Source organism: Manis pentadactyla, chromosome 3, assembly GCF_030020395.1.
Source record: "Manis pentadactyla isolate mManPen7 chromosome 3, mManPen7.hap1, whole genome shotgun sequence".
Lineage (NCBI taxonomy): Eukaryota > Metazoa > Chordata > Mammalia > Pholidota > Manidae > Manis > Manis pentadactyla.
Window position 1 is genome coordinate 114,450,195 of NC_080021.1, and position 25,395 is coordinate 114,475,589.

The following is a 25,395-nucleotide window of genomic DNA, read 5'->3' on the forward strand; positions in this document are numbered from 1 at the left end:
ATTAGAGGGTTAGCAACATGACAGGAAAGAAACTTCTGAGAGAGAGATACAGGTAGGTGGAGATTAGCTAAATTAGTTTTAACACGCTGTATATCCATCTAACAGCCATATTGCATTTAAACAATAAAATCCACTCTTACTTGGATTTGTGCCAATATTAAATTTTACATCGGACAAGAACTCTTGCTCTGCCAAAGTGCTATTCACTTTTCCTGATGGTCTTTGTACATCTTGGCTCAAACATAAAAAATGGCATATGATATGGAGAGCTACTGACGTGGAGGAAGCTTTTACTATGTGTTTACCTCCAGTGTACCTACACTGCCGAACACGAACATTCTTCCCCAGTTTCCCCCAGACGTTTTTATGGTATTGGCCAGACTTGTTACTCTTATTATCCAGTGAAAAATATCAGAAATAACTGGAGTCTGCAATAAATATCCAAACGGCTTTTGTTACCTGAAAAAACACACTCACTCATTTGATTTATTGCAAGACAAAGCAAATGAAATTTCTAGGTATCCTTGGATCAGACACATTATAAAAAGTCTACTTATCATATTGTGGCACCATTATTTTTGTTGCTCTAGGCATAAAATAGAAATAACCATGCTATTGTATTTGACTAGCAATGTTACAATGATCACATTAGTGGGTGGCTGGATTTTGTGTTGGAAGAGTGACAAATCTGTTTATGAAACTAAATATAAAGTTCCCTTGGAATCAAATTCTACAGAAAATATAGCAACTTAGCAGTTTATAACAAGCCCTGATAGAGGTTCAGACTTTCCTTCCTCTATTGCTCTCATTATGTAAGGAAAATGCTGTTGATGAAGCATCAATTTATATGCTAATGTCAAAAAAAAGAAAAAAGGAGAAGAAAAGAAATACTGGGAAGCCTCTGGAAAGAGCATCATTTTTTTCCAAAGCAGCTACTCACACTAGACATATAGACTGGCTTAAATACTCATCTCATATCCATCTCAAGGGTCTAATAAGAGTGCAGTAAAACTAAAAGGTCAAAGTAAAACCATCCCTGCATCCTTAGCTAAGCAATGAGGGCAGGGACAACTTCCTTACTTCAGAATCTTTCAAAAGGTGACCTCTCCAATGAGGCTACCATGATTTCCGATTCCAATCAGATTACTGATTCCCCTGAATCTGCTCTGCATTTACTTCTACAGAACTTACCATCATCTAAGAACTATACATTGATTTTATTATTTATTAAAAATTTATTATGAATATGTTGTCTATGTCCTCCCATTAGAATGTAAATACCAGGAGGGCAAAAATGTATGTGTGCTCATTAACAAACACATGGGCTTAGAACAGTGCCTGGAATGGTCAGGACTCCATAAAAATCAGCTGAATGAACATAACAGTGATTTATGCCCAGAAATTAAGCTGGACTATAAACATTTAAGATAGACTAACAGCATAAAAAAGCCAACTGTGATTCCAATAAAAGATCATATTTACCACATATAAAGAAGAATTACAATTTTAAATCTATCACACACTCAGAATTTAATTATGACTTTGAGGTTTATAAATTGCAGACTAATTCCTACAAACTTTCAATCAAAGTTCAACAAAAGCTTTGAGAATCCCAATAAACATTTTAACTTTAACAGCTTACTTTTCTCTCGGCTTTATGTGGGAGACTTCGTTCTGCCATAGGTTTTTGGAAAAATGATGATGGTCTCATAAATGTCTACTTATTCAAAGCAACTCTACAAAGCAGCATAAAGCATTCAGCACAAAGGAAAGCAGAATGCTACTTAATAATCAAGCTAAAAATGTGAAATATATAGATTTATTATTCATTTCCTCTTATGCCTCATAACCAGACAGAACAAGTCACAAATTGTCTGAGTATCTACCAGATGAATTTTTGCTCTTCTACTGGCTTAAGCTATGAAAAGTGTTTTAGTTGCATTTTAACACCAAAACTTTTGCCCTGTTCCTTCCCCTGAAAACACAGACATATTATTTGGCTTCATTAACATAATACTCAAAGAGTCAGGTTTTACTGAAGATAAAACTTAAGGAGAAAAAGGTACTAAATACCTGACATTGGTTTTAACATATATTCTGGAAAATACTTTTAATGCAGAAGAGAATACAACAGAAACTATCATTAAGATGTCTTAGTGGCTGAAATGTGGCTCTGGAACAGCACCTTTACAAAATGAAGAGAAAATTAAATACTTCTGATCAAAGCACAAAGACGTCTGCTCTCATATTTTTACCAGGTTACCAACTTAGTCTGTTTTAAATTCTTGAACACTGTCCAAGAATAAAAGTCATGCAATACTGAAGTAAGAATATAGAGAACACAACACTGTACACGTCCCTGACAATATTTATCTAACAGTTTCAAGGTCAATACCATTATTCCTAAAGGCTTTGAAAATGCTGGGAAAAGACAAATTTGACTTGAGTAGGACCACAAAGATTACACTCTTTCCATCTACCTATGCGTGATGTAGAAGCCAAGAAATTGTTTCCTAACTGTATGATTTCTTTTTTATTAAGGTATAATTCATATATAAACTCTTATGAAGGTTTCACATGAAAAAACAATGTGCTTACTATATTTACCCATATTATCAAGTCCCCACCCATACCCCATCGCATAATACCCCTCAATACCCTTCCCCCTCCCTCACCACCCGCCCTCCCACACACCTCCCCTTTGGTAACCACTAGTTTATTCTTGGAGTCTCTCAATCTGCTGCTGTTTTGTTCCTTCAGTTTTCCTTCATTGTTATATTCCACAAATGAGGGAAATCATTTGGAATTTGTCTTTCTATGCCTGGCTTATTTCACTGAGCATAATGTCCTCCACCTCCATCCACGTTGTTACAAATGATAGGATTTGTTTCCTTCTTATGGCCAAATAGTATTCCATTGTGTATATGTAAGACCTCTTTTTTATCCATTTATCTACTGATGGCACTTAGGTTGCTTCCATATCTTTGCTATTGTAAAAAAGTGCTGTGATAAACATAGGGGTGCATATGTCTTTTTGAATCTGAGAAGTTGTATTCTTTGGGTAAATTCCAAGGAGTGGGGTTCCTGGGTCAAATGGTATTCCTATCTGTAGTTTTATGAGGAACCTCCACATTGCTTTCCACAATGGTTGAACTAGCTTACCTTCCCACCAGCAGTGTAGGAGGGTTCCCCTTTCTCCACATCCTAACCAGCATTTGTTGTTCTTACTCTTTTTGATACTGGCCATCCTTACTGCTGTGAGGTGATATCTCACTGTGGTTTCAATTTGCATTTCCCTGATGATTAGTGATGTGGAGCATCTTTTCATGTGTCTGTTGGCCATCTGAATTTCTTCCTTGGAGAACTGCCTCTTCATATCCTCTGCCCCTTTGTTAATCGGGTTATTTGCTTTTTGGGTGTTGAGTCATATGAGTTCTTTATGTATTTTGGAGGTTAACCCCTTGTCAGATATGTCATTTACAAATATATTCTCCCAAACTGTAGGATGCCTTTTTGTTCTGTTTATGGTGTCCTTTGCTGTACAGAAACTTTTTAGTTTGACGCAGTCCCATTAGTTGATTTTTGCTTTTGTTTCCCTTGCTCAAAGAGATGCCTTCAGGAAGAAGTTGCTCATGCTTATATTCAGGAGATGTTTGCCTATGTTGTATTCTAAGACTTTTATGGTTTCATGACTTACATTCAAGTCTTTAATCTATTTCGAGTTTACTTTTGTGTATGGGGTTAAACGATAATCCAGTTTCATTCTCTTGCATATAGCTAACCAGTTTTGCCAACACCAGCTGCTGAAGAGGCTGTCATTTCCCCATTGTATGTCCATGGCTCCTTTATCATATATTAATTGACCATATATGGCTGGGTTTATATCAGGGCTCTCTAGTCTGTTCCACTGGTCGATGGGTCTGTTCTGTGCCATTACCAAATTGTCTTGACTACTGTGGCTTTGTAGTAGAGCTAGAAGTTGGGGAGTGTAATTCTCCCTGCTTTATTCTTCCTTCTCAGAATTGCTTTGGCTATTTGAGGTCTTTTGCGGTTTCATATGAATTTTAGAACGATTTTCTCTAGTTCCTTGAAGAATGTTGTTGGTATTTTCATAGGAATTGCATTGAATCCACAGATTGCCTTAGGCAGAATGGCCATTTTGACAATATTAATTCTTCCTATCCATGAGCACGGGATGTATTTCCATTTATTGGTATCTTCTTTAATTTCTCTCATGAGTGTCTTGTAGTTTTCAGAGTATAGGTCTTTCACATCCTTGGTTAGGTTTATTCCTAGTTATTTTATTCTTTTTGATGCAATTGTGAATGGAATTGTTTTCCTGATTTCTCTTTCTGCTAGTTCATTGTTAGTGTATAAGAATGCCACAGATTTCTGTGTATTAATTTTGTATCCTGCAACTTTGTTGAATTCAGATATTAGATCTAGTAGTTTTAGAGTGGATTCTTTAGGGTTTTTTATGTACAATGTCATATCATCTGCAAACAGGGACAGTTTAACTTCTTCCTTGCCATTCTGGATGCCTTTTATTTCTTTGTGTTGTCTGATTGCCGTGGCTAGGACTTCCAGTACTGTGTTGAATAGAAGTGGGGAGAGTGGGCATCCTTGTCTTGTTCCCGATCTTAAAGGAAAAGCTTTCAGCTTCTTGCTTTTAAGTATGATTTTGGCTGTGGGTTTGTCATATATGGCCTTTATTATGCTGAGGTACTTGCCCTCTGTACTTATTTTGTTCAGAGTTTTTATCATGAATGGATGTTGAATTTTGTCAAATGCTTTTTCAGCATCTATGGAGATGATCATGTGGTTTTTGTCCTTCTTTTTGTTGATGTGGTGGATGATGTTGATGGATTTTCGAATGTTGCACCATCCTTGCATCCCTGGAATAAATCCTACTTGATCATGATGGATGATCTTTTTGTTGTATTTTTGAATTCAGTTTGGTAATATTGTGTTGAGTATTTTTGCATCTATGTTCATCAGGGACATTGGTCTGTAATTTTCTTTTTTTGTGGTGTCTTTGCCTGGTCTTGGTATTAGAGTGATGCTGGCCTCATAGAATTGACTTTGGAAGTATTCCCTCTTTTCTACTGTTTGGAAAACTTTAAGGAGGATGGGTATTAGGTCTTCATTAAATGTTTGATAAAATTCAGCAGTGTAGCCATCTGGTCCAGGTATTTTGTTCTTAGGTAGTTTTTTGATTACCAGTTCAATTTCATTGCTGGTAATTGGTCTGTTCAGATTTTCTGTTTCTTCCTTGGTCAGTCTTGGAAGGTTGTATTTTTCTAGAAAGTTATCCATTTCTTCTAGGTTATCCAGTTTGTTAGCATATAATTTTTCATAGTATCCTCTAAGAATTCTTTTTATTTCTGTGGTGTCCGTAGTGATTTTTCCTTTCTCATTTCTGATTCTGTTTATGTGTGAAGACTCTTTTTTTTTCTTGATAAGTCTCGCTAGGGGTTTACCTATTTCATTTATTTTCTCAAAGAACCAGCTCTTGCTTTCATTGATTCTTTCTATTGTTTTATTCTCCTACTTTCTATTATTTTATTTCTGCTCTAATCTTTATTATGTCCCTCCTTCTACTGACTTTGGGCCTCATTTGTTCTTCTTTATCTACTTTCATTAATTGTGAGTTTAGACTGCTTATATGGGATTGTTCTTCTTTCCTGACATAGGTCTGTATTGCAATATACTTTCCTCTTAGCACGGTCTTGGCTGCGTCCCACAGATTTTGCAGGGTTGAATTATTGTTTTCATTTGTCTCCATATATTGCTTGATCTCTGTTTTTATTTGGTCATTGATCCATTAGTTATTTAGGAGCATGCTGTAAAGCTCCCATGTGTTTGTGGGATTTTCATTTTCTTTGCATAATTTATTTACAGTGTCATACCTTTGTGGTCTGAGAAACTAGTTGGTCCAATTTCAATCTTTTTGAATTTACTGAGGCTCTTTTGTGGCCTAGTATATGATCTATTCTTGAAAATGTTCCATGTGCACTTGAGAAGAATGTGTGTCCTGCTGCTTTTGGGTGTAGAGTTCTGTAGATGTCTGTTAGGTCCATCTGTTCTATTGTGTTGTTCAGTGCCTCTGTGTCCTTACTTATTTTCTGGCTGGTTGATCTGTCCTTCAGAGTGAGTGGAGTGTTGAAGTCTCCTAGAATGAATGTACTGCATTCTATTTCCCCTTTTAATTCAGTTAGTACTTGTTTCACATTTGTAGGTGCTCCTGTTTTGAGAATATAGTTATTTATAATGGTTATTCTGCGACTCTATGTCTTTTGATTGGTGCATTCAGTCCATTTACTTTTAGGGTGATTATCGACAGGTATGTACTTATTGCCATTGCAGACTTTAGATTCGTGGTTACCAAAGGTTCAAGGTTAACTCCCTTACTATCTACAAGTCTAACTTAACTTACTTAATATGCTATTACAAACACAATCTAAAGGTTCTTGTCTTTTGCTCCTCCTTTTTCTTTCTCTCCCATTCTTTATATATTAGGTATCATACTATGTACTCTTTTTCTATCCCTTGATTGACTTTGAGAATAGTTAATTAAATTTTGTATTTGCTTAGTAATTAGCTGTTCTACTTTCTTTACTGTGGTTTTATTTCCTCTGGTGACAGCTATTAAACATTAGGAACACTTCCATCTATAGCAGTCCCTCCAAAATACACTGTTAGAAATGGTTCGTGGGAGGTAAATTCTCTCAGCTTTTGCTTATCTGGAAATTGTTTAATCCCTCCTTCAAATTTAAATGATAATCTTGCTGGATAAAGTAATCTTGATTCCAGGCCCTTCTGCTTCATGGCATTAAATACATCATGCCACTCCCTTCTGGCCTGTAAGGTTTCTGCTGAGAAGTCTGATGACAGCCTGATGGGCTTTCCTTTGTATGTGATCTTATTTCTCTCTGTGGCTGCTTTTAGTAGTCTGTCCTTATCCTTTATCTTTGCCATTTTAATTACTGTATGCCTTGGTGTTGTAATTTTTGGGTCCCTTGTGTTGGGAGATCTGTGTACCCCCATGGCCTGAGAGACTATCTCCTCCCGCAGTTTGGGGAAGTTTTCAGCAATTAGCTCCTCAAAGACACTTTCTATCCCTTTCTCTCTCTCTTCTTCTGGTACCCCTATAATGCAAATATTGTTCTGTTTGGATTGGTCACACAGTTTTCTCAATATTCTTTCATTCTTAGAGATCCTTTTTTCTCTCTGTGCCTCAGCTTCGTTGTATTCCTCTTCTCCAGTTTCTATTTCATTTATCGTCTCCTCCATTGTATCTAATCTGCTTTTAATACCCTCCATTGTGCTCTTCAATGATTGGATCTCCAACCTGAATTCATTTCTGAGTTCTTGAATATCTTTCCATACCTCCATGAGCATATTAATGATTTTTATTTTGAACTCCCTTTCAGGAAGAGTCATGCAGTCCATGTCATCTTTTTCAGGAGTTATATTAATTTTACTCTGAACAAGGTTCCTTTGGCTTTTCGTTTTGTATATGGTGCCCTCTAGTGCCCAGAAGCTGTACTTTGGAACTGCTCAACCCCTGGAGCAATGTTAGGGGTCACAGGTGAGCAGTGTTGGTGCCTGGGGTGAGGAAAGAGCTGTTTCCTGCTTCTGGGCTGCTATGCCTGTCTCCACTGCCTGAACCAGTGGGCCAAGCACACACGTATAAGCTTTTGTCACAGAGCAGCTGGATATGGATCCCTGCTTTCCACAAGCAGCTGGAATCTCAGTCTCTCCAGGAATTCTGCCCTTGTTAGCTTTCCAACCCCATAATCCCGAGAGTATCATGAAAGCAGCATGAAATGTAGGTTTGTGCTCCCAGAGCAGATCTCCAGAGTTAGGTATTCAGCAGTCTCAGGCCTCCACTCTCTCCCTGCTCAGTTTCTCTTCCTCCAACCCATGAGCTGGGGTGGGGGAAGGGCTTCAGTCCCGCTGGGCCACAGCTTTGCTACATTACCCTGTTCTGTGAGGTCTGCTCTTTTCTCCAGGTGTATTCAGTCTGGCGCAGTCCTCTTTCCTGTTGCTCTTTCAGGATTAGATGTATTAATTATATTTTCGTATTATATGCGGTTTTAGGAGGAAACCTCTGTCTCACCTCTCACACCGCCATCTTTTTCCCTAAGTATATGATTTTTACAATCATAAAAAGTAAACAGTTAATTCAGGAACATTCTGGAATTCCCAAAATTTGAGTCCACTGCTTTATTACCACTTTTAGATGGTGAAGTGCTAAGTAAACTAATTTAACTTATGTTTTGAATGCTGAGATTCAAAATCAGCAGAAACCTACTCATTGTTTGAACACTTTGTGTTTACCTTGTATATTTCAGTTAATATTGTTAAAAAGAGAAAACAGGCCCAAAATGGAGTCACCTGGACTAAGCCCATGTCATAGAACCAAGACTTAATACCTAACTTATAGTTTCAACCTCTCCCAGAAGCAGAATCGTAAACCAGTCACTCTGGAATTACCTGGTCAGCACCAGTGAGGTGACCTGCCTGATGGACCCCTGGTTGTACCCCAAAGGAAGGTGACCTTGCCACAAACAATCCATTTTTTACTGGTATAACCTCCTTGTTCTGATTCCTTCTGCCTATAAAAGTCTTTCATTTTGTACAGCTTCCTAGAGTTACTTTCTGGTAGATGGGATGCTGCCTGATGACTCATGAATCACTGAATAATGCCAGTACAATCTTCATAATTTACTCAGTTGAATACTGTTGTTTACAATATACAAGACCTACTTTTTATTAAACCTTACTAGGTGCCAGGAATTGGTCTAAGTCTTTTCATATATAATTTCATTTAACCCTCAAACAAACTTAGAAAGCAGATGTTCAATTATCCTCATTTTTCAGATAAGGAAACTGAAGCCCTGAGAAATCTGAAATGTGTATCTGTCACATGGCTGTAGAAGAGCAAAACAAGATTGGAACAAAGCTTGTTTTGCCCAGAGGCCCATTTCCTACCTGGGAAGGGGCATCTATTAAAAAACCTATAGTTAATACTGTACCTCATGGTGAAAGACTGAATACTTTCTCCCTAGGACTGAGAACAAAGCTAAGCAAACATAGTTGAAAGCCTACAGTAAGGATACAATACAATAAAGCAAGTACAAAAAATGCCTACAAAAAGAAATAACAATTCTCTCTATTCACAGGTAATGGGATTGTCTATGCAGGAAATGTTAAGAAATCTACAGAAAAAGAAAAAGACACCGGGCATTTCCTTAAGGAACTGTAGCCTGGGGATCCCACCTGCATACAGTTCCAGTTAACAGCATGCCATGATTATGTCTACCACGCACCCACTGTTCCCTGCCCCCATTTTTTGGAAGATGCTAGGGAGTAGCTCTTTCTTTTCCATAACCATCAACTATCTTCAGTTGTTTCAGACTATGGTTTCCTTTTATTCTTCTCTGGATTACTATTCAGACTGCTAGTTTATCCTCAACTATCTTCCCCTCCTCATTCCCAAGGAAAGGGTTTTTATTGTTAGCACTTACAGCAAAGAAAATACGTAAAGTTTATTCTACATCCTTCCCTCTTTCAGTTAGATCCCCTAGGGAAAACCAAGAGTTCCAAAGTTGTACTAATGATTCCTTGGCTATCAAGTTGAGTCCTTAGGATTTAAGGGGAACCAGGAAATCATGTTATCTTTACCCTCTGATCACAAGGTACCCTCAAGTGAGGAGCAGACCTTGGTTGACACAGAGGATGCACCAGGGATGAGGAGCTGCTGCCGAGATGGGTGGTGGTAAGTGAGGGCCCTGGAGTGGAAGAAGAGCAGGAGGTCCCAGCAGCCCCAGTGAGCGACAAAGGATTCAGGACTGGGAAAGCTTGTATTCTCACAGGCCCAGCTCTACCAGGAGGCTGGAGCACCCTAAGCTCTATAGTAAATATAAAAACCTACGGGGAACATTCTTCCCGGTGGGGCTTTCTTCTGGGGGAAGGTGGGGAGCATACAGAGATTAGAAGATGTGGCTACTGTTAATAAAGGCAGCTTTGAAGTATGTGAATGTGAATTGGTAAATAATGCCAACAGTGTGAAGGTCTGGCGAATCACTTCCAGTGCCATTACATGGGAGAAACCACATCTTGTCCCATAAGTAACCCACCATCTGTCAAGAACATGGGTGATGACTTTTCAAAAGACTCCTTTCTAATATGGGGTGGAGGGGGTTCATTAGCTTTCCCACTTACTCCCTGGTTACAGGGACAATTAACAAGAGACACCAGGTTCCTTTTTGCCAGTTTTTTTTTCCCCCCAAAATTATTGTTTTTGGTCCTTAGAGCTAAAATATCTGTCACCAAATCTTTAAAGAAACACAAATGAAGAGGAGGTGGAGTAACACAGAAGCAGTGATTACAACTGTCTCCGCGGGTTGGACCAGACAGATGCTGGAGTGTTCATGTGACTCACACCAGCCAATGTTTATAGAAATCCCTATGTACACTTATTAACTACTTTAAGCAGTTGTGTTAGCTGACTTTCCAGGGTTAAATATCCTAGAACTCTGCCAAAACAGTTCATTTCACTGAAGGCCTGAATGTCACAAGACGCATATACCATGGCTGCTGTCTCAAAATAAACTGTAAGAAATGTGCATTATATTAAGAAATATATTGATCTCTATTATTTAAAAGAGTTACCCTGTTATGCTTAATATATTGTGATGGTATTTGCTATCCCGTTTTATTATACAAGTTCCACTAAAACGCCAGTACCATTCTTCCTAGTTGTTTTAAGTCTACTGAACATCACATGAGCAACAAAGACTAAAGATTTCATGTTAGAGAACAAACAAAAGGTGGCAAAGGTGAGATTTCTTAGCTTGAAAACATCAAGCATGATGCTCTTTGAAGTTAAATTCTTTCTATCTCATTTACTTTATCATAGTTACACATGAAAGCAAACACTCACCAACCAAGACAACAAGTCTGTATTTCTCGTTGGTTTGCCGCCGATAGGGTGTCACTTCCTCATATGTGGGTACATCCGCGGTATCATACTGCTCACTCTTCTTGCATTCATACATGGATTTATTTGTTTTCTTATCTTTTCTACTAAGACGGAAACTTCTTCTAAAACCAGCTGAAAACACAAACAATGTATTTTTTAGTAATAGGAACAAAAAAAAAGTGATCTCCAACCAACAAGGAACAAAAAAAAGTGATCTCCAAACAACAAAAAATTTTTCAAAATCCTCAAAGTTGTGTTGGATTTTATTCACTATATTGTTACAGTGCACTTAATAAGGAGAAAAAAAATAGATACTACACAAATTCATTAAAACAATTTATAAGAGAATCATGTTTTTGTAGCTAGATGATACACTTTTTTTTAACTCTAAATCACAGAGTTCTTTTCAGAAATCAGTAAGTAAATTAACTGTAATGGCTATAATAAGACAATTATAATTTGTCAGACTTATGATCATGTTTGATAAGAAGAAAAGCACTGTAGAAACACTTTCAATATAAATGATGAATTTTCTCATTCACAAATACAAGTGATGAATTCTCTCACTCACAAATACTAGAATATTTTATATTAGAGTCTAAGCATAGCCTGACACCACACCTGTGGCACAGACAGCATCTACTGCTAGATAAGAAGAAAACTAAGTTAGACAAAGCACAGTGGCAGCACACCCAGATCTGGCTGAGAACCAGCCTGTCACTAAGGGTGAGTCACTGCACTGATGTGCGACTCCAGGGGGTTTAGTCAAGGTCCAACCCCCAGGTTGTTTTTCTCCTTGCAAAGTCTGTGCTTTTATAACTTGAAGCCTACTGAAATTTTGAAATAGGTTTCATGGTCTCAATTGTGTAGTCTTAATAATAGGTGATAGATTCTTTTACTAAAATATTCTTTCAAATAGTTTAATAAAATCTCTTGTCTGCTTAAAGAGCCCTCTCCGGCTCACAGCTGTTATTTCAGATGTAGGTTTAAAAGACTTAGGCAAAAAGTGCCTTTTCTCAGTCAACTCACATTCTGTTCCACTGGCTTTTAATGTTGTTGCACCATTCTGCTTTTATTTCCTTTCAAGAATAGTGATGTTCATCATACACACCAGTGAAGAGTTCACTAGGATTTGCAATCAACAACTTTCCTGTCTGTATACTCTCAAAATCCAGGTTTTAAGGGAGAGAAAACAATCTGCTCATTATATGTATTATGGGCTCCCTAGTACACAACAAAATGCAAGTACCTTTTATAAAAACATAATTCCTTTAAGAAGAATATTGATCAAATTTGGTAAGTAGAAAAAATATTTTTAATGGGTATTTTATAATAAAATGCAAGACTGTAATCACTGATCTATATGAATTTTAGGGAACATAATGGAAACGATTACCACTGGATTTAAGAAATGAATAATAGTAAAATCAAGGCACTATTAAAAAATAGTTATCAATGGCTCTGCAGTTATATCACTCACCTCATGAATTCATAGTTTAATAAAAATCAACTGAGATATTAAGAAGGGAGTGATGAATGGAGTAATCTATGTCTGTGGCTCACCAGGAGTCATTCTGATTGCAGAGGAGACACTCCCATTATCGGAGGTAAAAGATTTTACAAAGGATTTGCTGTGACAAAACTGAAGGAACAAAATGGCAGCAGACTCAGAGACTCCAAGAAGGGACTAGTGGTTACCAAAGGGGAGGGGTGTGGGAGGGTGGGTAGGGAGGGATGGAGAAGGGGATTGAGGGGCATTATATTTAGTACACACGGTGTGGGGGATCACGGGGAGAACAGTGTAGCACAGAGAAGGCAAATAGTGAATCTGTGGCATCTTGCTGCACTGATGGACAGTGACTGCATTGAGAGGTATGGGTGGGGACTTGTTAATATGTGTAAATGTTGTAACCACATTGTTTTTTCATGTGAAACCTTCATAAGAGTGTATATCAATAATACCTTAATAAATAAAAAAAAGGATTTGCCATGAGGTCAAGATAATTGCTCAAAAGCTTTCTTACCAAAGCTAAAGGGTAAAGAGGAAAAACTGAACAAGTCAAATGACAAAACCCATTGATAATTTACAAATTAAGATGAGATTCCAGGGAAGCAAAAGGAGAGATGGGGGGACTTAGAATGAAGAAAAGATGTGTGAAATCAAAAGTCACACATGCAGGCAGAATTGAAACTTTCATGTGAAGGTTCAGAGGAAAAATTATTTTTTGTTTCTCTTGTTTTCTAGGTTATTGGGAGACTCGTGGGAACCCAGAAAATGGAAGTATCCCTTATACCGCAGCGTCCTCACACCACTAGGCCAGAAGTACCGGAGTTTCTTACAACCACTCCCGATGCTTTAAACACAGCGATTAGCAGGCAGGTGTCTTCCTTGTTTGCAGGAACTAGTAATGCCATCCCAGCCCCACCCCAGCTCTGTCACCAGTGACTGCTGGCCCCGACTGGCATCCAGAGTAAGATGGCTCTGGTTTAGCACATTTTCTATGCTGGGATTTCTGAGTGTTCGAGTTCAAGCCCCTGGTTCCAGTCTCATGGCTTCTGGTTTCAAGGCAATCGTAGGATGAAAAGGCGGAACTAAAAACTCCTTCAGTTGTCCCTTGAATGGAGGGAGGTTTTTCCTCAAGTCTCTACACACTTGGGCACAGGCCTGGATCTGATGAGGACATACTGCCCCGTGCAAAGCAAATGAAGTCCAGAAGTGAAAACCTGAGAAACTTACGATTAGTGAATCCTAGCTAAACCTGGAATGTCAGTGAAAGCGTTGGCACAAGTTTTTCCTTCCATCATAAACAATGAAAAGACAGTAGGGAAAAGAGAGACGGTGAACCTACGGGCCTTCGAAGGCCGGACCTGGGGTCCACAGGACGGCTTGTGATGCGCTTGGCACACAAGGTGCTTGAAAAAACTTCCTAACGTTTCAGCAATTCTAAAGGGAACAAAAACCCTATTTATACGCGCTATCTCACTGTCTCAGTATGAATGTCAACAAAGCAGGACACAGTGGATATTTTCACAAAAGAAAACTGAGTGCGGGACAAAGTGGTAACGCTGCAGAGGGAGGCGCAGGGCTGGAGGGTGGCGGCCCGCCCCGGCACGCGCCCACCTCCCTCCCTGCCGCCCAGCGCTGCCGCTCAGCGGGATCCCCAGCCCAGAGGCCCCGGGCAGAACCCAGTATGCGCATCTACAAGACAAAGGGGAAGGGCGGTCGGTGCCACGCAGCCGGGAGGGAGCAGTAGCAGCTCCAGGGTTAAAAAGGCAAAGCCCAGAGGTGGCCAGGTCTGGGGTAGCACCTCGGTTCTGCCGCTGACTGACAAGACCAGCTGTGGGACTTCAGGTCTCCCTTCAAAATGAGGACAATACCTGACAGGGATGTTAAGGATGAAATAATTCCTGTGATGCATCTGGCCCAGTACTGGCACATAGTCAATACCTGTAGCTATAAACTATAGATTAATACTTGATTATGTCTCCAACTAACTGCAAATACCATGTAGGCAGGCACATTAACCCCCCTGTGTTCCCACAGCTCACAGTCCAGCAATCAAGGGGAAAATAAAAGGGGCTTATTAAAAATTTTTTAATTGGCTGTTATAAAAAGAGACAAAATATTAAAATTAAATCCAGATTTTAATATGTTAAACATTAAAAGTACCCTATAAAAGTAGTAGGGCATTTTAAAGAAACACAACAGGAAGATTTAGTAGTGGTTAACTACCCTTTCATTTTTTCAAGATCCTCTTTCTAGGGACCGAGTTATTTTGGGCACTATATTTAAATTTAAAGAGCATCCTTCCCTCTTATTTTCCTATCATGATCCTTTACTCCACTGATCCATACCTGCCTATGTATGTTCCATATTCTGAGCAGGGAGTCAGAGGGGATAGTGCGTTCAAGGCTGTACAGAGGCTGTAATTTTCAAATTTCAGTAACAGGCTGAGTGATGTGTCAGTATACTTGGTGAAGTCTAAGCTTAAAGAAGAGCGAACTCTACATCAGGAAAAGGAATTAATAATTTCTTGCCTTCAGATCTGATGTGGTTCTGCCATTAAAAGGGAGATTTTTTAAAATGTGTGAACTGAAAGCAGAGGGTTGTTTCAGGTAAATGTGAATAAATAACCTAGAACCTATTTAATTTCAGTTCATTTTCAGTGCACAAGTCTTAGCAAGCTTTAAAAAAGCAGGAAAAAAACCAGAAACAAGGAACTTGGAGTAAAGGAACAGTTTAAGCAAAATGTATTTTTCCTTATAATTTCACATTTTTGTCATTTTATAATTGGCTCCACATTTTTACAAACAGGCTTTTTCCAGGGAGCTTACCCACAGCTGCTTGAGATTTGTTTTTTTTCAAGGAATTTACTTTGTTACAGTAGGAAAGTGACTTAAAGTAAGACTACAGCTGCGGCTCAGACCCCTAATCACAAGGAGACACTTTTAATTTGCTATTTTCCAGTATAAATAATTTATGATGACTTGTTAACTTATCATTTAAAAAAATTGTGTAGCTTCATTTCAAGTAAACTGATTTTTTACCAGAAAAGGTGACAGTTAAGTTGCTTGTTATTTGCTCTTCCTTTCAGTAAGGCTGCAATGACCATCCCGTGCCTTCCCTTTACTTCACTGAGGATTCCACTGGGACAGATTAATAGAAGCAAGATCCTGTCCAAGTGCAGACCAGTTAATAACAATGTATATTTCCAACACTAGTAAGTACACAACTGCCATATTACCATTTCCTCATAACAGGACTTCTGATCACTTTAAAATCTTTACTGATCAGACAAGTGAAAAATTGTTTATTATTTCATTTTAATTGTTAGGAGTTGAACATTTTTCGTGTTTATTACTCACTTTCATTTCTTATTTCTTCTGTAAATTGTTGGTTAATACATTTCAATCAGTTTTTGATTAGGGTGTTCACAAATACATGTATCTTTTAAGGTCACAGCCTTTGGCTCTATTTGTTGCAAAGATTTTTTAGGATTTTTGATTTTCCTTTTTGAAGAAATTAAAAATATTTATGCATTTGAATCTGTGAATTTCTTTCTCATGTGATTTATTCCACTGTTTTTATGACATTTCCTATCCTTAGGTCTGATAAATATTCATCTGCATTTTCTTAAGTTTAAAAAAATGGGTTACATGGCCTTACACTTAATTTTTTTTAATTCCATCTGGAATTACTCAGCTGAAACTATGAGATCAAACTTGTAATGTGAGGCTGTAACTTTATTTTTCTAAGCAATTAACCAATGACCCCAGAAATACTTACTGAACAATCCTTTCCCTACTTGACATTAGTACATACTTTGATAGTACCAAATGTTTTATTACTATGTCGTGACAAAAACGTGACTCTTGGTCTGAGTTCAGACAATTCTTTTATTAGTATTATCAATACCAAAGCAATAGAAGCGGTGGCAGTTGGTAAGTTTTGAGTACTAACCAGATGACTGAAACCACTTGAAGCCTTTATGAGGATTACTTCATTTGGAGGCAGGTAGAACAATCCACAGGCTTAAATAGCTCTACTTCTAGTACAATTAAAAAAAAAAAGTTGGTCAAAGCTTTGGTTCTAATACTAAAATGATGAAAGTAAGTGAAGAAGAAAGTTTGAGATGTTACTCTATATACATAGATGTATAACAGAAAAAATGATGGGCCTTCTGCTACTTTATGGAACAACAGGGAAAAAAATTATCAAAGAGGAGCAGTAGTTTTGTTCAAGGATTAAAAACTATAAACTCTTTTAGACTTTAAGAATTAATTATTTTTATACTCCTCTGTGTTCAAGATGATGTATAAAATCAAAGATATACAAAACAGTGTCACTGCCTTCAAAGAGCTCTTGATCTACCATAGGACATAGAAATTAGTATTTTTAGCAAGTACTCTAATCTGCCCGATTTGACTTTTTGACATTTCTCTTCAGTAAAAAAATTAACCTCAAACAGCTGTGATTTGGTCATTTACAAAGCTCTGTCATTACATTTTATGTACAGAACATCACTCATCAAAAGAGCATTAAATTGAATGCTTACATATATAATCATTCATTATAAAACTAAGCTTCACATTGTAGATAAGTATTATACTTATGAGCCCTATAATTTCAAATGTTAAGTGATATTTTTAACAGTAAGAAAAACTGAAGCATCCGAAATATACAGAGGTTTGGCAATCACTAATTATGAAATGCCTTTTCATAGAAATGAGGTTGAAACCATTAAAACTGTAATTGTAAAACTATACAGCATCATAGAAATGCATTTGATACAATAATAAATGGAAAAATACCTAAACAGAATAGTCATATGAGTTTTACTTTTCTGCCAATATAAAAATTGGTATGGATAAACAAATATAGAAAATAATGTATAAAAACAGACAATGATTCTGTAAGGGAGAGAGGGATGTGGGCAATTATTTTGTTCTCCTTTTCAAACTTTCCATAATGTTATGTGATTTTATGATTTGAAAAACCCCTCAAAAACACAGAGTTCATAATATATGAACAACAAATAAATGAAATCCAGTATTGGCAGATGTATTTGTATGGTTATATAACACAAAATACATTTTGACTATGTTTCAAAGACAGGTTCTAGTCTGTATTTTGACATGATTCTGGTAATAGACAAGTTTTTATATTCCCAATAGTCACAAATAGCCATTAAAACATTACAAAAGTAATGAAAGTAAAAACACAATGGAAGTCAATTTTTTTAGAAGTGTGAATACAGTATAAGAATGAAAGATCAAAGGTCAAAGAAGACAACTAGAGACCCAGCAGTCTAACCTAAGTAACGATAGTAAGAGAAAAGCAGTCAGGGTTTTGAAGATTATGACCAAACTAATGAAACCGATGTGGAATCTTTTTAAAAATTGCAAATCAGGGGTGGAAGATGGCGGCGTGAGTAGAGCAGCGGAAATCTCCTCCCAAAACAACATAAATCTAAGAAAATATAACAAAGACAACCCTTCCTAGAATAAAGACCAGAGGACACAGGACAATATCCAGACCACATCCGCATGTGAGAGAACCCAGCGCCTCGCGAAGGGGGTAAGATACAAGCCCCGGACCGGCGGGAGCCGAGCGCCCCTCCCCCCAGCTCCTGGCGGGAGAAGAGCAGGCAGAGCGGGAGGGAGACGCAGCACAGGACTGCCGAACACCCAGCCCCAGCCATCCGGGCCAGAGTGCAGGGCGCTCAATACTAGGAAAACAGGGCAGCAAGAACAGTGAGCGGGCACTGGAGGCCGGGTGTCGGAGGACATAAGAAAAGCGCAAGACCATTTTTTTTTTTTTTTTTTTTTTTTTTTTGCTTTTTTGCTGTTTTGTTTTGGCAAGCGCTTTTTGGAAGTCTTAAAGGGATAGGGACCTCAATACTAGGGAAACAGGGCAGCAAGACCGGTGAGCAGAGGCCTGAGGCTGGCAACGGAGAATAAAGAAAAACCAGAGACCACCTTTTTTTTTTTTTAAACAAAAAAAATTTTTTTTAATTAAAAAAAAAATTTTTTTTTTTGGTGGTCGTTGTTTTGTTCCGGCGGGTGCTTTTTGGAAGTCTTAAAGTGGCAGGGCGGGACACTTAATCCAGAGGTAGGGAATCTGGGGATCTCTGGGCACCCTAACCCCTGGGCTGCAGGGAGCAGGGAGGCCCCATACGGAGATAAATAGCCTCCCAGCAGCTCCTGCTCCAACGCGACTCCACCACTTTGGAGTAGCTGCCCGAGCCAGGCCACGCCCACAGCAACAGCGGAGATTAACTCCATAGCAGCCGGGCAGGAAGCAGAAACCCTGTCTGCGCGCAGCTGCGCAGCACAAGCCACTAGAGGTCGCTGTTCTCCCAGGAGAGGAGGGCCACAAACCAACAAGAAAGGAAGTCCTTCCAGCCGTCACTCGTCCCAGTTCTGCAGACTATTCCTATCACCATGAAAAGGCAAAGCTACAGGCAGACAAAGATCACAGAGACAACACCAGAGAAGGAGACAGACCTAACCAGTCTTCCTGAAAAAGAATTCAAAATAAGAATCATAAACATGCTGACAGAGATGCAGAGAAATACGCAAAAGAAATGGGATGAAGTCCGGAGGGAGATCACAGATGCCAGAAAGGAGATCACAGAAATGAAACAAACTCTGGAAGGGTTTATAAGCAGAATGGATAGAATGCAAGAGGCCATTGATGGAATTGAAATCAGAGAACAGGAACGCATAGAAGCTGACAGAGAGAGACAAAAGGATCTACAGGAATGAAACAATATTAAGAGAACTGTGTGACCAATCTAAAAGGAACAATATCTGTATTATAGGGGTCCCAGAAGAAGAGAGAGGAAAAGAGATGGAAAGTATCTTAGAAGAAATAATTGCTGAAAACTTCCCCAAACTGGGGGAGGAAATAATCGAACAGACCATGGAAATACACAGAACCCCCAACAGAAAGGATCCAAGAAGGACAACACCAAGACACATAATAATTAAAATGGCAAAGATCAAGGACAAGGAAAGAGTGTTAAAGGCAGCTAGAGAGAAAAAGGTCACCTATAGAGGAAAACCCATCAGGCTAACGTCAGATCTCTCAACAGAAACCCTACATTCCAGAAGAGAATGGCATGAAATATTTAATACAATGAAACAGAAAGGCCTTGAACCAAGGATACTGTATCCAGCACGACTATCAATCAAATATGACGGTGGGATTAAACAATTCCCAGACAAACAAAAGCTGAGGGAATTTGCTTTCCACAAACCACCTCTACAGAACACCTTACAGGGACTGCTCTAGATGGGAGCACTCTTAGAAAGAGCACAGCACAAAACATGCAACATATGAAGAATCGAGGAGGAGGAACAAGAAGGGAGAGAAGAAAAGAATCTCCAGACAGTGTATTTAACAGCTCAATAAGTTAGCTAAGTTAGGCAGTAAGATACTAAAGAGGCTAACCTTGAACCTTTGGTAACCACGAATTTAAAGCCTGCAATGGCAATAAGTACATATCTTTCAATAGTCACCCTAAATGTTAATGGGTTGAATGCACCAATCAAAAGACACAGAGTAACAGAATGGATAAAAAAGCAAGACCCATCCATATGCTGCTTACAAGAAACTCACCTCAAACCCAAAGACATGTACAGACTAAAAGTCAAGGGATGGAAAAACATATTTCAAGCAAACAACAGTGAGAAGAAAGCAGGGGTTGCAGTACTAATATCAGACAAAATAGACTTCAAAACAAAGAAAGTAACAAGAGATAAAGAAGGACACTACATAATGATAAAGGGCTCAGTCCAACAAGAGGATATAACCATTCTAAATATATATGCACCCAACACAGGAGCACCAGCATATGTGAAACAAATACTAACAGAACTAAAGGGGGATATAGACTGCAATGCATTCATTCTAGGAGACTTCAACACACCACTCACCCCAAAGGATAGATCCACTGGGCAGAAAATAAGTAAGGACACGGAAGCACTGAACAACACAGTAGAGCAGATGGACCTAATAGACATCTATAGAACTCTACATCCAAGAGCAACAGGATATACATTCTTCTCAAGTGCACATGGAACATTCTGCAGAATAGACCACATACTAGGCCACAAAAAGAGCCTCAGAAAATTCCAAAAGATTGAAATCCTACCAACCAACTTTTCAGACCACAAAGGCATAAAACTAGAAATAAACTGTACAAAGAAAGCAAAAAGGCTCACAAACACATGGAGGCTTAACAACACACTCCTAAATAATCAATGGATCAATGACCAAATCAAAATGGAGATCCAGCAATATATGGAAACAAATGACAACAACAACACTAAGCCCCAACTTCTGGGGGACACAGCAAAAGCAGTCTTAAGAGGAAAGTATATAGCAATCCAAGCATATTTAAAAAAGGAAGAGCAATCCCAAATGAATGGTCTAATGTCACAATTATCGAAATTGGAAAAAGAAGAACAGATGAGGCCTAAGGTCAGCAGAAGGAGGGACATAATAAAGATCAGAGAAGAAATAAATAAAATTGAGAAGAATAAAACAATAGCAAAAATCAATGAAACCAAGAGCTGGTTCTTCGAGAAAATAAACAAAATAGATAAGCCTCTAGCCAGACTTATTAAGAAGAAAAGAGAGTCAACACAAATCAACAGTATCAGAAACGAGAAAGGAAAAATCACGACAGACCCCACAGAAATACAAAGACTTATTAGAGAATACTATGAAAACCTATATGCTAACAAGCTGGGAAACCTAGGAGAAATGGACAACTTCCTAGAAAAATACAGCCTTCCAAGGCTGACCCAGAAAGAAACACAAAATCTAAACAGACCAATTACCAGCAACGAAATTGAAGCGGTAATCAAAAAACTACCAAAGAACAAAACCCCCGGGCCAGATGGATTTACCTCAGAATTTTATCAGACATACAGGGAAGACATAATACCCATTCTCCTTAAAGTTTTCCAAAAAATAGAGGAGGAGGGGATACTCCCAAACTCATTCTATGAAGCTAACATCACCCTAATACCAAAACCAGACAAAGACCCCACCAAAAAAGAAAACTACAGACCAATATCCCTGATGAACGTAGATGCAAAAATACTCAACAAAATATTAGCAAACCAAATTCAAAAATACATCAAAAGGATCATACACCATGACCAAGTGGGATTCATCCCAGGGATGCAAGGATGGTACAGCATTTGAAAGTCCATCAACATCATCCACCACATCAACAAAAAGAAAGAAAGAAACCACATGATCATCTCCATAGATGCTGAAAAAGCATTTGACAAAGTTCAACATCCATTCATGATAAAAACTCAGCAAAATGGGAATAGAGGGCAAGTACCTCAACATAATAAAGGCCATCTATGATAAACCCACACCCAACATTATATTGAACAGCGAGAAGCTGAAAGCATTTCCTCTGAGATCGGGAACTAGACAGGGATGCCCACTCTCCCCACTGTTATTTAACATAGTACTGGAGGTCCTAACCACGGCAATCAGACAAAACAAAGAAATACAAGGAATCCATATTGGTAAAGAAGAAGTTAAACTGTCACTATTTGCAGATGACATGATACTGTACATAAAAAACCCTAAAGACTCCACCCCAAAACTACTAGAACTGATATCGGAATACAGCAAAGTTGCAGGATACAAAATCAATACACAGAAATCTGTGGCTTTCCTATATACCAACAATGAACCAACAGAAAGAGAAATCAGGAAAACAACTCCATTCACAATTGCATCAAAAAAAAAAAAATACCTACGAATAAACCTAACCAAAGAAGTAAAAGACTTATACTCTGAAAACTACAAGTCACTCTTAAGAGAAATTAAAGGGGACACTAACAGATGGAAACTCATCCCATGCTCGTGGCTAGGAAGAATTAATATCGTCAAAATGGCCATCCTGCCCAAAGCAATATACAGATCTGATGCAATCCCTATGAAACTACCAGCAACATTCTTCAATGAACTGGAACAAATAATTCAAAAATTCATACGGAAACACCAAAGACCCTGAATAGCCAAAGCAATCCTGAGAAAGAAGAATAAAGTAGGAGGGATCTCACTCCCCAACTTCAAGCTCTACTATAAAGCCATAGTAATCAAGACAATTTGGTACTGGCACAAGAGCAGAGCCACAGACCAATGGAACAGACTAGAGAATCCAGACATTAACCCAAACATATATGGTCAATTAATATTTGATAAAGGAGCCATGGACATACAATGGCGAAATGACAGTCTCTTCAACAGGTGGTGCTGGCAAAACTGGACAGCTACATGTAGGAGAATGAAACTGGACCATTGTCTAACCCCATATACAAAAGTAAACTCAAAATGGATCAAAGACCTGAATGTAAGCCATGAAACCATTAAACTCTTGGAAGAAAACATAGGCAAAAACCTCTTAGACATAAACATGAGTGACCTCTTCTTGAACATATCTCCCCGGGCAAGGAAAACAACAGCAAAAATGAGTAAGTGGGACTATATTAAGCTGACAACCTTCTGTACAGCAAAAGACACCATCAATAGAACAAAAAGGATCCCTACAGTATGGGAGAATATATTTGAAAATGACACGTCCGATAAAGGCTTGACGTCCAGAATATATAAAGAGCTCACACGCTTCAACAAACAAAAAACAAATAACCCAATTAAAAAATGGGCAGAGGAACTGAACAGACAGTTCTCCAAAAAAGAAATACAGATGGCCAACAGACACATGAAAAGATGCTCCACATCGCTAATTATCAGAGAAATGCAAATTAAAACTACAATGAGGTATCACCTCACACCAGTAAGGATGGCTGCCATCCAAAAGACAAACAACAACAAATGTTGGCGAGGCTGTGGAGAAAGGGGAACCCTCCTACACTGCTGGTGGGAATGTAAGTTAGTTCAACCATTGTGGAAAGCAGTATGGAGGTACATCAAAATGCTCAAAACAGACTTACCATTTGACCCAGGAATTGCACTCCTAGGAATTTACCCTAAGAATGCAGCAATCAAGTATGTGAAAGACCAATGCACCCCTATGTTTATCGCAGCACTATTTACAATAGCCAAGAATTGGAAGCAACCTAAATGCCCAACGATAGATGAATGGATAAAGAAGATGTGGTACATATACGCAATGGAATACTACTCAGCCATAAGAAAAGGGCAAATCCTACCATTTGCAGCAACATGGATGGAGCTGGAGGGTATTATGCTCAGTGAAACAAGCCAAGCGGAGAAAGAGAAATACCAAATGATTTCACTCATCTGTGGAATATAAGAACAAAGGAAAAACTGAAGGAACAAAACAGCACCAGAATCACAGAACTCAAGAATGGACTAACAGGTATCAAAGGTAAAGGGACTGGGGAGGATGGGTGGGTAGGGAGGGATAAGGGGAGGGGAGAAGTAGGGGGGTATTAAGATTAGCATGCATGGGGGGGTAGGAGAAAAGGGAGGGCTGTACAACACAGAGAAGGCAAGTAGGGATTCTCCAACATTTTGCTATGTTGATGGACAGTGACTGTAAAGGGGTATATAGGGGAGACCTGGTATAGGGGAGAGCCTAGTAAACATAATATTCGTCATGTAAGTGTAGATTAGTGATACCAAAAACAAAACAAAACAAAACAAAACAAAACAAAACAAAACAAAAAAAGGGCAGTTCCTGTTTGGTAACCTCCAATGAGTTCTACACAAGGGTATAAAGTGCATAGAAAAGTGTAGGCAAAGGGTCTGTTTGCGTTTATACAGAAGATCAAAGCCTAATTGGGCTACCCTGAAAATGAACTAAGATACGATATGAAAGAGAACTTCCAACATCAGCACTCTCTGGAAGACTCATGCCAGAAGATGATCATCAAAAAACCCCAACAAAGATCCACGCACTGCTACAGCTGTAGATGCACTCATCCCACCAGCTCCTGGACTTGCCATGGGAATGAAGGAGATATCTAAGCTGGCCCGTGCATACAGTAAAACAACAAATTTGACTGGATCTATACTGTTGGAATTCAACCAAGAATTAGGAGAAGTGCAAATTGTAGCGCTCCAAAATCTTACAATGACAGACTATTTACTGTTAAAAGAACATAAGGGAGGTGAACATTCCCCAGGAATGGGTTGTTTTAATTTGTCTGATTTCTCTCAGACTGTTCAAGTTCAGTTGGACAATATCCACCATATCATAGATAAGTATTCACAAATGCCTAAGGTGCCTAACTGGTTTTCTTGGTTTCACTGGAGATGGCTGGTAATTACAGATATGCTTTGGTTATGTAACTATACTCCTATTATGTTAATGTGTGTGCGCAATTTAAGTAGTAGCTTAAAACCTATACATGCTGAAGTTACTCTACAAGAAGATATGTCAAAGAAATAATCAATCTTCCCATGTTTTCTTCCGCTTGCTACTTCTATAGCTTTTCTTCTTCCTTCCTAATTACAACCCTTAAATAGAATTCGTGCCTCATATCAAATTTACCGAGTATCATAATTCTTCCAAGTGGTAAAGATACCTCAAGACAAATGCTGGGCATAGAAGCCACAGGGCAGAAATATGCAAAGAAGTAAAAAGCTAACCTTTTCAAACAATAAGGCTTCCCTCTCACTTACCAACTTTACATTTCCCTGTATGGCCCCGGAAGATGACTGGTTAGCCAGAGACGGGTAAGATTCCTCAAGGGAGGAACAACCTAAGACAGGCACAGTCGCAGGGGCATCATCAGGTGAGAAATTGGGGATCAACAGAGGTGAGGCTTAGAACCTCACCCCCCCTGTTCTGAGAGAAATCTTCTGCATACGTGGATGTTTTATTGCCCTTGTCCAGCTTGGATTAACACATAGTCTACAGGCACACACCTGATCATCT

General features: G+C 38.6%; 1 protein-coding gene across 5 annotated transcripts in view; it reads right to left on the bottom strand.

Moving 5' to 3' along the window:
* Nucleotides 1–25,395, bottom strand: part of MPP7 (MAGUK p55 scaffold protein 7) — a 253,490-nt gene that overhangs the window by 26,235 nt on the left and 201,860 nt on the right. For all 5 annotated transcript variants that reach the window (XM_057498334.1, XM_057498336.1, XM_057498337.1 and 2 more), the window contains one exon: nt 10,952–11,122. In XM_057498334.1, coding sequence (XP_057354317.1) covers nt 10,952–11,122 — 171 coding nt within the window. The remainder of the gene's footprint in view (nt 1–10,951; nt 11,123–25,395) is intronic.